Source organism: Propithecus coquereli, unplaced genomic scaffold (assembly GCF_000956105.1).
Source record: "Propithecus coquereli isolate 6110/MARCELLA unplaced genomic scaffold, Pcoq_1.0 Scaffold52, whole genome shotgun sequence".
NCBI classification, from domain to species: Eukaryota; Metazoa; Chordata; class Mammalia; order Primates; family Indriidae; genus Propithecus; species Propithecus coquereli.
In genome coordinates, this window is record NW_012151063.1 from 230,756 (window position 1) to 244,913 (window position 14,158).

Consider the following 14,158-nt stretch of genomic DNA (forward strand, 5'->3'; position numbering starts at 1 on the left):
GCCGAGTGCACCCGGGTGGGGGTGGCGGGTTACCCGGGGTGTGGGGCACCCGGCCAGGACAGGGTTACCGGGGTCAGCCAGGGGTGCCCCGCAGGTGGTGAGGCTTCCTGGGCTCTGGCTCCTGCTCCCTGTGTCGTCGTGGCGGAGGGTTCATCGGTCAACTTTTGACCCCTTCGGACCCTCCCACCTTGGGCTTCGGGCTGTGGGCCGCCTCCGGGGCCTAGCAAGTCGTGGCGTGGTGGTGGGTGGCGGGGCTCAGCGGGGCCACCTGTTGGGTTTGTGTGGGTCACGCTCAGCCACCTGGAACGTGGCCCTAGGGAAGAACCAACCTGTCAGACCTGTAGGGAAGAGTTGGGTTAAAGTAGGTAGGTGGAAAAAGAGGGCACAGACCTGGGTTCCAGGCCCCAGGTTTTTTTGTTTTGTTTTGTTTGTCTGGAAAAGGCCCTTGCGCTTTTTGCCTTTAAGTTGGTTGGAGAGAGGATGCATCTGCCTATAGTGGAGATTATTAAAGTCCATGGTCTGCGGTAGATTTTTTAGCCTGAGATTTCCTTCCTGTTTTGTCAATGCAAATACAAGGGCTCCTCCCGCACAGACCTTTCTAGATGCCTGCGGCTGGGCTCTCCTGGCCCCTGCTCCTCTCCCGGGGAGCCAGGCGTCTCTAGCTTGCGCTGCCCCGCTGCCCCGCTTCCCAGTTCCACGGGCCTGGGAGAGCTCCTGGTGTCGGTAGGGGGCAGTGGTGACGGGGGCTTTGGACTCTAACGTGTTCTTAAAAGCTTTTTGTCAATGTGCTTTTTTCACCTTTAGTCTTAATTTTTTTTTAAACCCAGTTGAGATGGCTTTTAACGAGGTAGACCAGTTCCTCTGACGCCGCAGAGAGACGCTGGTTCCGGTTCGTGCCCGGGCTCCTCCCTGACCGTCCGTGTCCTGTGTTTCAGGCCCAAGGTCCTGGCTATGGCCGCGGCTACCATCGTGCACGACACGTCTGAGGCCGTGGAGCTCTGCCCCGCGTACGGCTTGTACCTCAAGCCCATCACCAAGATGACCATCAGCGTGGCGCTGCCGCAGCTGAAGCAGCCAGGCAAGTCCATCTCCAACTGGGAGGTGATGGAGCGGCTGAAGGGCATGGTGCACAACCACCAGTTCTCCACGCTGCGCATCTCCAAGAGCACCATGGACTTCATCCGCTTCGAGGGCGAGGTGGAGAACAAGAGCCTGGTGAAGTCGTTCCTGGCCTGCCTGGACGGCAAAACCATCAAGCTCAGCGGCTTCTCCGACATCCTCAAGGTGCGCGCCGCCGAGTTCAAGATAGACTTCCCCACGCGCCACGACTGGGACTCCTTCTTCCGCGACGCCAAGGACATGAACGAGACGCTGCCCGGAGAGAGGCCGGACACCATCCACCTGGAGGGGCTGCCCTGCAAGTGGTTCGCCCTGAAGGAGTCGGGCTCGGAGAAGCCCAGCGAGGACGTCCTCGTGAAGGTGTTCGAGAAGTTCGGGGAGATACGGAACGTGGACATCCCCATGCTCGACCCCTACCGGGAGGAGATGACCGGCCGGAACTTCCACACGTTCAGTTTCGGGGGACACCTGAACTTCGAGGCGTACGTGCAGTATCGCGAGTACGCGGGCTTCATCCAGGCCATGAGCGCCCTGCGCGGCATGAAGCTCATGTACAAGGGCGAGGACGGCAAGGCCGTGGCTTGCAACATCAAGGTGAGCCCCCGGCGGAGGGCCTGGGGAGCTCTGCAGCCGCACCCCCACCCCCCGTACATAAAATCACAGCTGCCGTCCTGTGCTCAGTAGGGCTTCAGACGTCAATATGAGGGATGGGCCATGCTTTTGTAAATTTTGTAGTTTAAGGGAGATGGAGGAGCCGAGCATTGTGAAGTAGGTGAGGTGTTGGCTGTCAGGGGCACTTCGAGAGGGGTTTTAGCCACATTCCGGAATGTTCCTTTTGATTAGGGCTCAAGGTTTCTTTCATAGTTACGGGCTTGGAGTTGACATGGATTTGCAGTACAATGAAGGCCAGCCTCGTGGAGGAGGGTTTTGGTGGCCATGAGACCACCTGTGTACCCTGTCCCTGTGGGCTCGGCCCCGTGGCCGTGGTCAGAGGGAGCGGGCGGCCACTGGTAGCAGCAGGAGGGCACAGTAGTCATTAACTTCTTTTTATTCAGTGGTGAAGGCAAGGTACGTCACAGTGATCGTTTGTCTTCCCTTTGAGTCCCGCCTTCGTGGGGTGAGCCACGTCTCGAGCCCCTGCGCTGACCGTGACTCCCTGGGGGTGAACGGGACCTCAGGCCCTCTGACGCCGTCTTTTGCTTTCGAAGGTGTCTTTTGACTCGACCAAACATCTGAGCGACGCCTCCATTAAAAAACGGCAGCTCGAGAGGCAGAAGCTTCAGGAACTGGAGCAGCAGAGAGAGGAACAAAAGCGCAGAGAGAAGGAGGCCGAGGAGAGGCAGCGGGCAGAGGAAAGGTATCTTCCGCAGGAGCGGGCCCTCAGCGCCAGTGCCTGGCACCGGGGTGTGTGTGTGCGCGTGTATCTGCGTGTTTTCGGCGTGTGTGTATGCGTGTGTACCGGTGCATGTGTCTTTGTGTACCTGTGCGTATCTTTGCATGTTCTTTCATGTATGCATGCGTGCGTGCTTTTGTGTGCACGAGCGTGTATCCGTCAACGTGTGTGTGCACACGTGTGAATTGTGCACGTGTGTGCATGCATACCTGGGCATGTGTTTCTGAGTGTGTGCACGTGTGCATACGTGCACCTGTTTGGCGGCTGGTCGAGATACCGCGGGAAGCGTGTGCTTCTCTCTTTCCTCAGCACGTGTGTGGTCTGACACGGTGTCTGGCACGGACGACACCTTTGCTTTGCAGCGCCCCGTGGCCGTGTGCAGGTCACGTTTCCTGCCGAAACAGGCAGGACGCCTTCATGGTTTGCAGTTTTGTGGTGAGGTTGAAGCGCCGTGGACAGCACGAAGTAGAGAATCGATGATGTTGGCCAAATGTAAAAACAAAAAAAAGAAACAAAAAGCCGTGTTTCGTGTAAGAGGCCCTTAAAGAGGTAGCCTCCATGTTTCACTGCGGTTCAGCCGTCAAAGGCAAACTCGGGTTCCGCTTTTCCTCCTCGTTGGCCTTTCGTTTTTAGCCTTGTAAAAGTCATCAGCTCTGAGTCCTGGATTTTGTGAGCAGAAATTCTCCCTGTCCCATCACTGCGGCTGTTTCTTTCTAGCGTTTTCCTGTGCGCGTCTGTCCTGCACGTTCTCTGTTCTGCTTCAGCGTGCTGAACGTGGAGCGCGAGGCTGGTTAGACGCGTCTGATAGCCTTTGGCGTAGCTCTTGCGTGGCCTGAACAAGCCGGATGCTCGTTTTCTCCCCGTTTTTCCCTGCTGTGTGCATTGCTGGTGCCGGTACGTTTGTGCCTCTGGCTGTTTTCATCTCTGCACGGGACTGGGTTTCCAGGTACCAGGCCCAAACCGCGTGTGGTGTTCTTGCCTTAGCCCGCGTCGCGTTCCCAAAGACGACGCAGGTGCGCCCACCGTGCCGGTGTGTGGCTGTGCGTTGGGGTAGGAGAGTCTCCGACTGGCCGACAGCTCAGCGAGGAAGACGGCTGGGGACGGAGGAATGTGCTTATTGCGTAACCGTCCCCGCTCGGCAGGTGGCTTTGGAGGGGCAGTTTGGATTTTGTGTGGAATCAAAGTATTCAGTGTGAGCCGCCCTCGGGCAGAGCCAGGAAAGCAGTGGCAGGCGGGCAGTTGCAGAGAGGGGTGCCAGCTCCAGGGTGGGGACACAGCCCTGGCCTTGCTGCCTGTGCACAGACCGGGCCGGGATGCTCAGGGAAAGGAGGCAGGACGGGTCCCTGGACAGGAGGACAGGTGTCTGCCGTGGTCTGGCACGGCAGGGGTGGGGACAGGCCCGCTCCAGGCGGAGCTGGCGGGGAGGGCTCCAGGGTGCTCCCGGAGCCGCCATCCGCTGGGCTGGTCCCGTGTCCCTGGGCGGGGCCCGCATCTGAGGACAGGCCCAGGGCAGCCTCGTTGGTGGCCATGGTGTGCGTGCGGGCTGTTCAGGTGTGACAGGTAACAGAGCATCGTGCGCGGCCACTGCATTCTGAAAGATGACCAGGCCGGGGCTTCAGCGTGGGTGCTCCTAGAGCGTGGCCACTTGCAGGGCCCCCATTGGCTGCTTTCACAGCCGCACTTTGAGCTCGCTGGGCGTGCACACCTCACAGTGCCATAAAACTGTGGCTCGTGCCCGGAAGTGGAAACTTCGCCCACTCACGGGTGTTGCTTTTCAGCGAGATCCCCAGCTTGGGCACCTGTCGTCCTGGGGCGGAGGAGCGTGTGGGGCACTGTGGCCGTCCTCCGAGCTGTGACGGCACCTGTCTGGGCTGCAGAGTCTCAGCTTCTGTGTCCTGCAGAGTCTCAGCTTCCGTGTCCTGGCGGACCGAGAGTGGCTCTGACTTTTTTACTGTCGGTCATTCGAATAAGTCCTAAAGCCAGAGGGCGGCGAGGGTGAGCTGGGCAAGCTGCTAACTGCGGAGCTCTGCAGGGGCCTGTGGCCCTCGGGCCGCGATTCCAGGCCTCCCCTCCCAGGACAAGTGCGGTCGGGATGCGAGCTGTTTGGGTGTGGGTGGGGTGGTTTTAAAGAGAAGTCCCCATCTGCCAGGAGGGGACCCATCGAGCCCTGGCGGTGTCTCAGTGCCTGGCAGAGTTGAGAGCAGGGCCTCCCGGGGGCTGCCTCTGAGGTGCTGGAGTGCTGGACATGGGGCCAGGCTCTGGCTCCTCCCGCAGAGCTGTGTGGGCGGGCGGTACCGCTCTGGTCCCTGAGGTCGCGGTGAAGGTGCCGGTTCCGAATACAGCTTGGCGCGGTGTGTCACGGTCTGAACCCACGCGTCCAGCGGCGTGGTCAGCACGCCAGGGAGAGCGCCCCGGCGCCCGCACCGTCGGCCTCTGGGCAGTCCGGCCGTTGGTTTCGTCATTGTGGGTTTGCCTTTTCTAGAAGTTCACAGAAAAGGGTCTCATACGGTACTTCGTCTTTTGCGTCTTTTGTGTTTGATCTTCCCCTTACCGTAAGGCTTCTGGAATCTCCTGCCTGGCTGTGCCCATCTGCTTTTCATTCCTTCCTCCCTCCCGCGGTCTTCCGTGGCCCCACGGCCCCTGCGACTGCCCAGGGGGACCTCGTTCTGGCTGCCACTTGTACTTTAGGAATCCTGGTTTTTGAGCTGAAACCATCTCCCGGCAGCCCTGCCCCCTGCTGAGCGCTGCCTGTGGACGCGGGTGGGCGGAGCCGGCGTCGGGCCGTCCCGCAGCCCTGTGTGTCCCGCCGAGATCTGCGTCCCCGTCGGGCGCTGGCCTCGCGGCTGTGGCGCGCAGCAGGGACAGCGGAGCGAGTCTTGCGTTGTCGCAGGTGTTTCTTGACCGAGCGTTCGCGTTTCCACCTGCCCGGTGCGTCGTGCTCAGCCTCGAACTTCCGGTGTGGTCAGAGCCGCTGGTCATTTTCTCTGTGGTTTCAGGGTCGTGGGCACAGTCCGCGAGAGTCCCCTGCGGCGTTGGGACGCCCTCACCCTGCGCGCTCCCTGGGTTCCTTTGGCCCACCTGACATGCGGGTTTGGATAAGGAGTTAAAATGCGCGACTGTTCCGCGTCGTCGCCTCCCCGCTGGCTCAGAGCGTCCCCTCCGTGCGCGCTCACGAGCCCGCATGTCCGCGCAGGAAGCAGAAGGAGCTGGAGGAGCTGGAGCGCGAGCGCAAGCGGGAGGAGAAGCTGCGCAGGCGCGAGCAGAAGCAGCGGGACCGCGAGCTGCGCCGCAGTCAGAAGAGGCTGGAGAAGCTGCAGGCGGAGGAGCAGAGGCAGCTGCAGGAGAAGATCCGGCTGGAGGAGCGCAAGCTGCTGCTGGCGCAGCGGAACCTGCAGTCCATCCGGCTCGTCGCCGAGCTGCTTGCCAGGGCCAAGGTACCCGCGGGGGCGCTGCAGCGGGGGTCGGGGGCCCCTGTTGCCGGGCGTGCCGAGGTACCTGCGGGGAGTCTGGGGGCCTCTGCCGCCGGCCGCGCCAAGGTTCCCGAGTGGGGTCTGGGGGCCTCTGCAGCCGGGGGTCGGGGGGCCCCCTGCAGCCAGGCGCCAAGGTACCCAAGTGGGGTCTGGGGGCCCCTCTGCCGGGCGCGCCAAGGTTCCTGAGTGGGGTCAGGGGGCCCCTGCAGCCAGGCGCCAAGGTACCCAAGTGGGGTCTGGGGACCCCTCTGCCGGGTGCGCCAAGGTTCCTGGTGTGGTCGGGGGAGCCTCTGCAGCTGGGCGCGCCAAGGAACCCATGGGGGTCTGGGGGCCTCTGCCGCCGGGCGCCTGTCTTCCCCATCCTGCTGTGCTCCTCTGGGAGCGGCATCATGGCCCCTGACCCCAGCGGGGTGCAGCCATAATAGAGAAATAAGCCTTAGAGCGGAGGACCATCTTTGTCCTTCCAGGTTTGAGCGCTGTGCTTTCCTTGCACACAGCTGGTGAAACTGAGTCAGCGTCCAAATGCTGGGCGGCCGGGGGAGGGGCAGTAGCAGAGAGGGCAGAGTGTACTTGGCCCGCGCGGCCCCCTCTGGCTGGTGACACGCTGCCCACGCCCCGTCTGGGCAGCCGGCCTGGCTCTGACCTCACCAGACTTTGAGGGCCGAGCTCACTCTGTGCAGAGGGGCTACCGCCTGGGTCCCTCGCAGCTGTGAGCTTGGAGGGTCTCCCTGGCGCCCACGGCCCTGCAAACGCCCCCGCAGGCGCCGCTGGTAACGCCCGAGAGCCCAGGGCCCGCGCTGGCGCACGAACCCACACGCTCCTTGTGCTGGGAAGGGCCGCGTCCCCCCTGGGGCCCGGGCGGGCGACCCCATAACCTGTTGTCTAATTACAGTTGTGATAAGTCTCCGGGAAGGAGCAAGGCAAGAGGCTGAGACATGTGGCCGCTCAGTTCTCATTTCATGGTGAATATTGAAGACACTAACCCAGGCTAGGCCGAGCTCGCCCGCGGCGGCGGCGGCGGCGCCGTGTGTCTGCGCCGTCATCTCGGCCCCTGTTGCTGGCGCCGCTTGTGACCTAACAGCAGGCCCCCGTGTGCCACGTGGCGGGGCCAGGCCCTGTCCGAGACGGCCACCCCGGGGCTGAGCCTTTGCCAAGGGGTTTCCTTCTCGCTCGGGCGCATGGTGGCCCCGGGCGTGGCTGACGGAGCCCAGGGACGGACCGGCCGGACCTCGCCTGGGGCCTCGCCTGCGAGGACCTCGGCCACGGGAGACGTCCGCCCCCGGGCCGCAGGCGGCCAGGCAGTTTCTGCAGCGCCCCGGGCCGGCCACAGGCCGTTCAGACACCTGCCCAGCTCCTCCCACGCGCTGCGCCGGCGGGCGTGGGCGGGGGGTCTCAGTGCCTTGTCCTGTCTGCCGCAGGCGGTGAGGCTGCGCGAGCAGGAGCGGAAGGAGGAGCGGCGGCGGCTGCAGGAGGCGGAGCTGCGGCGCGTGGAGGAGGAGAAGGAGCGCGCGCTGGGCCTGCAGCGGAAGGAGCAGGAGCTGCGCGAGCGCCTCTTGAGCCTCCTGCTCAGCAAGCGTCCGGACGGCGGCCCCGCGCACGGCGAGCTGGGCGCCGCGCACGCAGACCTGCTGCAGCCGGTGCTGGACATCCTGCAGACCGTGTCCTCGGGCTGCGCCGGCGCCGCCGCGCTGCAGTCCCTCGTCGGCCAGCCCACCGCGGGCGCCCCCAAGGACACCCCGGCCCTCCCGGAGGCTGAGCGCCCGCCCCAGAACGTGAACGGGAGCGTGGCCAAGGACGCCCCGTGCAAGGAGGGTCTGGGCGCGCGCTGCGGCGCCGCGGGGGACGGCTCTCCCGAGAAGAGGTGTCCGGGGGTCCTCGCCTGCATCCCGGACAACAACCAGCAGCCCAAGGGCGTCCCCGCCTGCGACCAGGGCCCGCCCAGGAAGGACGCGCGGTCGGAGCAGGACAAGTGCAACCGCGAGCCCAGCGCGGGTCGGGGCCAGGCGGGCGCAGACGGGGACGAGCCGCAGCTGGAGCGCAGCGGGGCCCGGCGGGCGGGCAGCGGGGACGACGCGCGCCCTCGGAAGGAGCGGAGGCCGCACAAGAAGCGCGACAGGGACGACAGCCCGCACCGGCGCAGCTCCAGCCCGGACCACGCGCACTCGCGCAGGTCGCGCAGCAAAGACAGGCGGCACCGGAGCCGGGGCCGCAGGGCCAGCGCGGGCAGGAAGCACAGCCGCCACCGCCGCAGGGCCGAGCGCTCGCGCTCCCGGTCCCCGAGCAGGCACCGCAGCACCTGGAATAGGTAATGAAGGGCCGGCACCCTCGGCCCGCCGCGGAACGCCCGGTCGGCACCAGCGTCCTGGCCTCCGCGCCCCTCCGTCCGCCCGCAAGGCCGAGTCTTCCACAGCCGCGAATGTCACGGGAGCCCGCCCGCCTGCGCGAGGAGGGCGCACGCGCCGAGGCCCACCTGCCTCCGTGCCCGACGGCGAACCTGGCGCTGCAGTTGGAGCGTGTGGGCCTCGGCCTGGCTTCTGTGTCCCTCCCAGACTGATCCGATAGCTTCGACACGCCGGTGCCCTCTGCAGCCGGAACTCGCTCAGGCCCGCGGTGGAGAGGGCGGCAGCGCGCGCCTCTGCGTCCGTCTGCGCGCACAGAGCGCGGTTCCCCTGTCCCGGCCACCGCCCCGCCCGCAGCCGAGGGGCAGTTGGACCGCCGCAGTCAGGCAGCGCGTGGAAAAGTAAAACGCCTTGCAGTCATCTGCGTAATCTCCACCGATGGGGGAGCGCAGTCCGGGCGGGTTGCAGAAACGCAGGGTGACCCTGGCGCGTTGAGTCAGGTGAGGAAGGTGCAAGTGCTTGGAGGCGGAAAACTCAGGCCTGCCGTTCTCGCGAGACGTCGGTGTGCAGGCAAGCGCTTCGCAGCGGTCTGACGCTCCTTCAAAAACACTCACTTTTTACAACTCGAAGTCATGAAGCGTAAGAAAGGTTGGTGAAAAGCTTTGGTTTCTGGTAAAGGTTAGCGCGTGTGGTTTTTTTAAGACGCCGTTTTGCTAAATTATTTTTACTTGGAATGTTTCCAACAGATTTAAGGCTGCAAACCTGTTAAATTTTATAATCGTTTGCTTCTCCAGGTGAAGCCCAGAGATACTTAAACATGGCTGTAACGTCTGCGTTAGGAAAGACGGTGTTTGTTCCGGTTTGCATTTTTATGGTGAAATAAAATCCTTTTCCAATGAAGTGAAGTTTTTCGCGTGTGCTTTTTCGGTGTGTCTTTGTGTTCTTGGACTGGGTCGTGCGGGGAGGCCTAGCTGAGCGCGTTCCACACCCCTGGGACCCCTTTGCACAGTGAGACCTCTCACACCCCTGCTGTCCTACGGCACATCCCCCGAGGGGACGAGCCCCGTCCTCTGAGGCCTTGAGTCTGTTTGCTGAGAACAAACTTAGTGAACTCAGAAAAGCAATCTTCCCGTCCCTTTGTCTGTATTTAATTAAAATGAATTGGTTGGCGGGAGGGCCGTGCCGGCCCCCTTACGCATATCACAGTGAGACGCTGAGCTGGGCACCACACACACGCACATCTGTCTCAGACGGCTTTTTGCCTTGTCACCTGCTTAAATCCTGGCTGCAAGGTGTGCTCAGACACCAGGTATTGGAACATGGGCCCCTGCAGCCGGCTCTCAGTGTCTGCCCGCTCGGCCGCGGTGACAGTGTTCCCAGGACTGCACGGCCCGGGCGCCCGGGGTATGACGCCAGGTAGGACGCAGCTCCCTGCCAGCCTGGCGATGGAGGCTGAGCAGGTGCAGGAGGGAGAGAGGTGGCCCGGCGGGAGCAAGGTCAGGAAGCCCCCCTGGAGCTTGGCGTGCCCAGCGGAGCAGCGGCTGCATGTCCCAGGACCAGGAGGGAATGTGGCGGGGGTGAGGGGGGCGAAGCAGGTCGGCACAGGCCGGGTGAGATGCATCCGGCTCCGTTCCCAGCCTGGTCAGAGAGAGGAGGGCTTCAAGCCACCGTGATGGGTGGGTGGGGGGCAGCGCGGCTTGTCCACCTCTGCCGAGTGCCGCTGGATTGGGCTGGGGGTAACGGGGGAGGGGAGAAGCTGGCAAACTGAGGTGCGGGCGGCCCTGTGGGGGAGTCCGCCGTGGGGTGTCCAGCAAGGCTGCAGATCACCCCGCCTCCCCGCAACCTACAGAATCAGGGGTCGCTGTGGACGAGATCTGGGCATCTGAGTTTCGCACACGCCCTGGGTAGCTTTGTGCATGTGTGCACTCGACTCGGGGAACACCTGACTGCAAAAGCGGAGTCGGGTGGCCACCCTGCCCTGTGGGCCGCCCTGCCCGTGCCGAGCCACCTCTTGCCGAGAGACGGGCTGCACAGTGGCCTCCTCCGTGGCGCCCTGTGCTCCTCAATCTTCGCCTTTGGCGCATTGTCGCGTCGTTGGGCGTGTACGAGAGTTAGGGGCAGCCACGTCCTCTGGGAACACTGGTTTGTCGGCGGCGGTGCCCCGTCGTTGCTGCCGGTGGATTTGCCTCTGAGTCTCCGTGGAACACGGGGAGGGAAGGAGTCTGGCACGGAGAGGCGTCCGCAGCGCTGTGCACGCCACACCCAACACGGAAGGGCTGTGGCGCGTGGCCCCAGTGTGCCCTCCAGGCCAGGCTCTGAGGGACAGGGATCCAGGGCTGGCTCTGGGGGGGACATTGCTGTCACCTTTAGGGGCACAGGAGCAGAAGGACGCAGCCTGTGGGTTCAGGAACCGGAGTACCCGATGCTGAACCGTTCCCCCGCAGCCCCACCTTCTGGGGACCGAGCGAGGGCCCAGTGCTGCCGCTCGGGGACCCCAGCCCCTTGTCCTCCTCCCCCAGGCCTGCACACTTGGGACGTGTACCAGCAAGGGCGAGATTTACCGTGTGGCCGATGCTGGCACTCAGTTTTCAGAAGTTCCATTGCTTCTCCAGGGCACGAGCATTCTTAGCACTAAGCAATGGTGACTAGCTCAGACACAAAGTAACCGAACTAAGCGTATTAACGATTGCATTTTGTCTTCACCCGGTGAAGCTGGGAGGAAGATACGGAAGGGGTGAGCCCCGTGCACACCGTGCCATGGATGGCTCGGGTAGACGGGGGTCAGCCCCGTCCCTGCTGTCTCCAACCCCCCCCCTCCTCTCTCCACCCTGCACGCCACGTTCTCTGCCCCTTATTGCGTGGCATGGGGCCACGCCTCTGTCTAGCAGATTGGGGTCCTTTTCTCATGGGGGCGAGGATTAAAACCGCCCCACTGCAACCCCCGTGTTCATTGTGCGTCCCACAGGCAGAACTTCTAGAAAGAACAACGGACACGTTCCGAACACAGAAGTGAGACAGGTGACTCATGTGGTTCATGCGCTGGATGTTTATTTCAGAGATAGAGGATAGGCTCTCGAGGTGAGCTTCCAAACACAAAAAAACGCAACTCAGAATCCCGGCGGGGAGGTGGGCAGGGAACAGGTTTGCAAGTGGAAAAAAAAAAAAGAAAAAACGTACCGATACGACATTCATCACCATTAATTCGTTCACTTGTTTTATTTTTTTTTAATAAATGAATGAATATGGTTCTCAAATGGGTACGATGGTCAGATTCCATTAGACACAGTCTAACACACTGACTGCCGTGTGAGTTGTATTCAGCTCAGGCTCGTGTTGAGCCTGGGGCCGTGTGTGAAGCCAAACCCTGCAGTTGGTTCGTGAAAATCTTACTCGTCGATGTGCTTGTTGTTACAATGAATATTGATCACTTAATTCTAAAAAGGTGGATTGCGTTGCATAGAACTCACGCACGGAAGGCAATAGAAAAATAACGAATTAGAAAGGATTGTTTTGTTTTATTACAATAAAACACCGTGGCTCTGGGGAAAAATATTTTTCAAAAAAATTATTCTATGCCAAAAATGGCACCGTTTGGGGTTCTTTGAAAAATTTCCGATATTAAAAATGCGCAACTTTATAAATCATATCAAATAATAAATAACTTTGAAATAAATAACTTCTAAACAGCAACAGATGACTTTGAAACTTGATCTTGTGTAACGAGTGTTAAAATTAAGTTTCTAGCACACACGCGCTAGAACGGCAATAATAATATTAATAACAGTAAACGTAGTGTTGGTGAGGAATCGGAACCCTTGCGCACACCTGGCGGGAGTGTCAAATGTTGCAGCCACTGCGGAAAGCAGTCTGCACGGTCCTCGAAAAGCTACACTCGAGTCGTCCCCGTGTGACCTGGCCATTCTGCTCTGACATACGTGCAACGGAAGCACGGACCGTGTTCTCAGCCCCGTGCACAGTTTGCACCAGCAGGTGCAGACACCCCGGCTGCCATCGGCAGACACGTAAATAAACACAATGCAGCCCGTCCACGCAGTGGGATATCACGCGGCCGTGAGAAGGACTCAGCCTCTGCCGCCTGCCACGACGCGGAGGGACCTTGGGGACATCGTGCTCAGCGAGAGAAGCTGGACGCAAAAAGGACACACGGTGCCTGACTCTGTTTGTGGGACGCGCCCAGAGCAGGTAAATCCGCAGAGACAGGATGCGGCTTGGTGGTCAGCAGGGGCTGGGGACGGGATGGGGCGTGAGTGCTGATGGGGACGGGGTCTCCTTCTGGGGGGAGGAGAATGTTCCGGAACTAGACAGAGGTGGGGGTTGCACAACATGGCGAATGTGCTCATTGCCCCCAATTTATACATTGTAGCGTGGTTAAAGGTCAGCTTGCTGGTGTCTGCATTTTAGCAAAGCAACAGCGTGAGTCTGCAGCGTTCTGGCCTTTTTCTCTCCTCTCCCCTCTCCCGGGTGTCTGCGGTTGCCAGGTCTAGTTCCCTGGATGCCTCCATCTTCGGGAAGGTTCCGGAGTCTTCTTGGCTCAGGGACGGGGGTCTGTAGAGGACACTGGCCCGGGTGTGTGGCTCTAGGCTGAGCTGAGGACATAGGAGCCCTGGGTCTCACTCTAGACTCTTCCACGGCTCAGGGAAACACGGCTGGGGGCGTCCCCTTCTCCCGCCTTGGCGCTTCTCACTGAGCGCTCTTGCAGGCACCAGCCCCGGGTCGTGTCGTCCTCAGATCCCGTCCGCGGCAGGACGCAGCCTCACGTGCAGGCGCAACACGGAGCAGGGAGAACACGCCACCCACCCATCGCTCACCGTTCCTGGTAAGAAACCTGTATCATCTGTGTCCTAGGGCTGCTGTGACAAATGACCAGAAGCTGGGGACTTAAAACCACAGAGATTCATCCTCCCCTAGTCCCGGAGCCCAGGAGTGTGAGATGCGGGTGTCTCGGGGCCGCGCTCCCTCCGCAGGCTCCAGGGGAGGCTCCTTCCTGCCTCTTCCGGCTCCTGGGGGCTCCAGGCGTCCCTGGGCTTGTGACCACGTCACTCCGGTCTCTGCCTCCGTCTCCACGTGGCTTCTCCTCTGCGTCTGTGTCTCCTCTGCTGTCTCTTAGGAGGACAGTGTCACTGGGTTTAGGGACCTCCCTGATCTAGGACTTGCTGTGATTCTGGATCCCGTCTGCACCTTGGGGTCACTGGGCAGCAGTTAAAAAGCCCGCAGCCCACGTTTCTGATCCAGGCAGTCGGGGGCCTCGTGGGGGTCGTTAGATGCCCCCTTCGGCCAGGTGGTCAGGTCTGGACAATCAACTTACCTAATTTACAGCCCCCTGCCCTCAAATTCCTTTCTTTTTTCCCATGAGAAGTGCAGCGACCGGGCAGATTGACCTGTCAGGGCTGACGTTGCTGCCCCTCGAGCCGCGTCACGGTCACAGTGGGAACCTGTCTGTCCAGGAACGGACACGGCTGTCCGTGAATGCAACTTCCCTCTGCCGCTCAGACAACCACGATCGTCTTCTTCGTGGAGACTGTACTCATTCGCGTGCTGTGTATTTTGTAGGTGTGTTCAAATGCAAACGGTCAATCCTAGCGAATGCAGAAGAACAGGCCGCATCCTAGTTCCTTGAACTTAAATGCAGGAGAGAAATCGGGGGCCAGTCTCTGTCCCCTGAGTGTGTCTTTAGGTGCTTGGCGAGCGCGGGGTCCCCAGGAGGCGCCGGGAGGTGCCTCAGCTGCAGCTGCGTTGGGGGTGAGACTGGATCAAGCCTGAGCCGTGCTTATCCTACGCCGGTTTCACCTTGTTATTATTCCTAAGTTTCCACAGTT

At 61.4% G+C, this 14,158-nt stretch overlaps 1 protein-coding gene across 1 annotated transcript; it reads left to right on the top strand.

Moving 5' to 3' along the window:
• The first annotated feature begins 890 nt into the window (after positions 1–890).
• Positions 891–8,368, top strand: AKAP17A (A kinase (PRKA) anchor protein 17A). Its single transcript, XM_012656836.1, has 4 exons — positions 891–1,713; positions 2,328–2,476; positions 5,706–5,946; positions 7,401–8,368. Exons 1-4 carry the CDS (start codon positions 952–954, stop codon positions 8,289–8,291), a joined length of 2,043 nt encoding a protein of 680 aa, XP_012512290.1. The 5' UTR covers positions 891–951; the 3' UTR covers positions 8,292–8,368.
• The last annotated feature ends 5,790 nt before the right edge of the window (positions 8,369–14,158 follow it).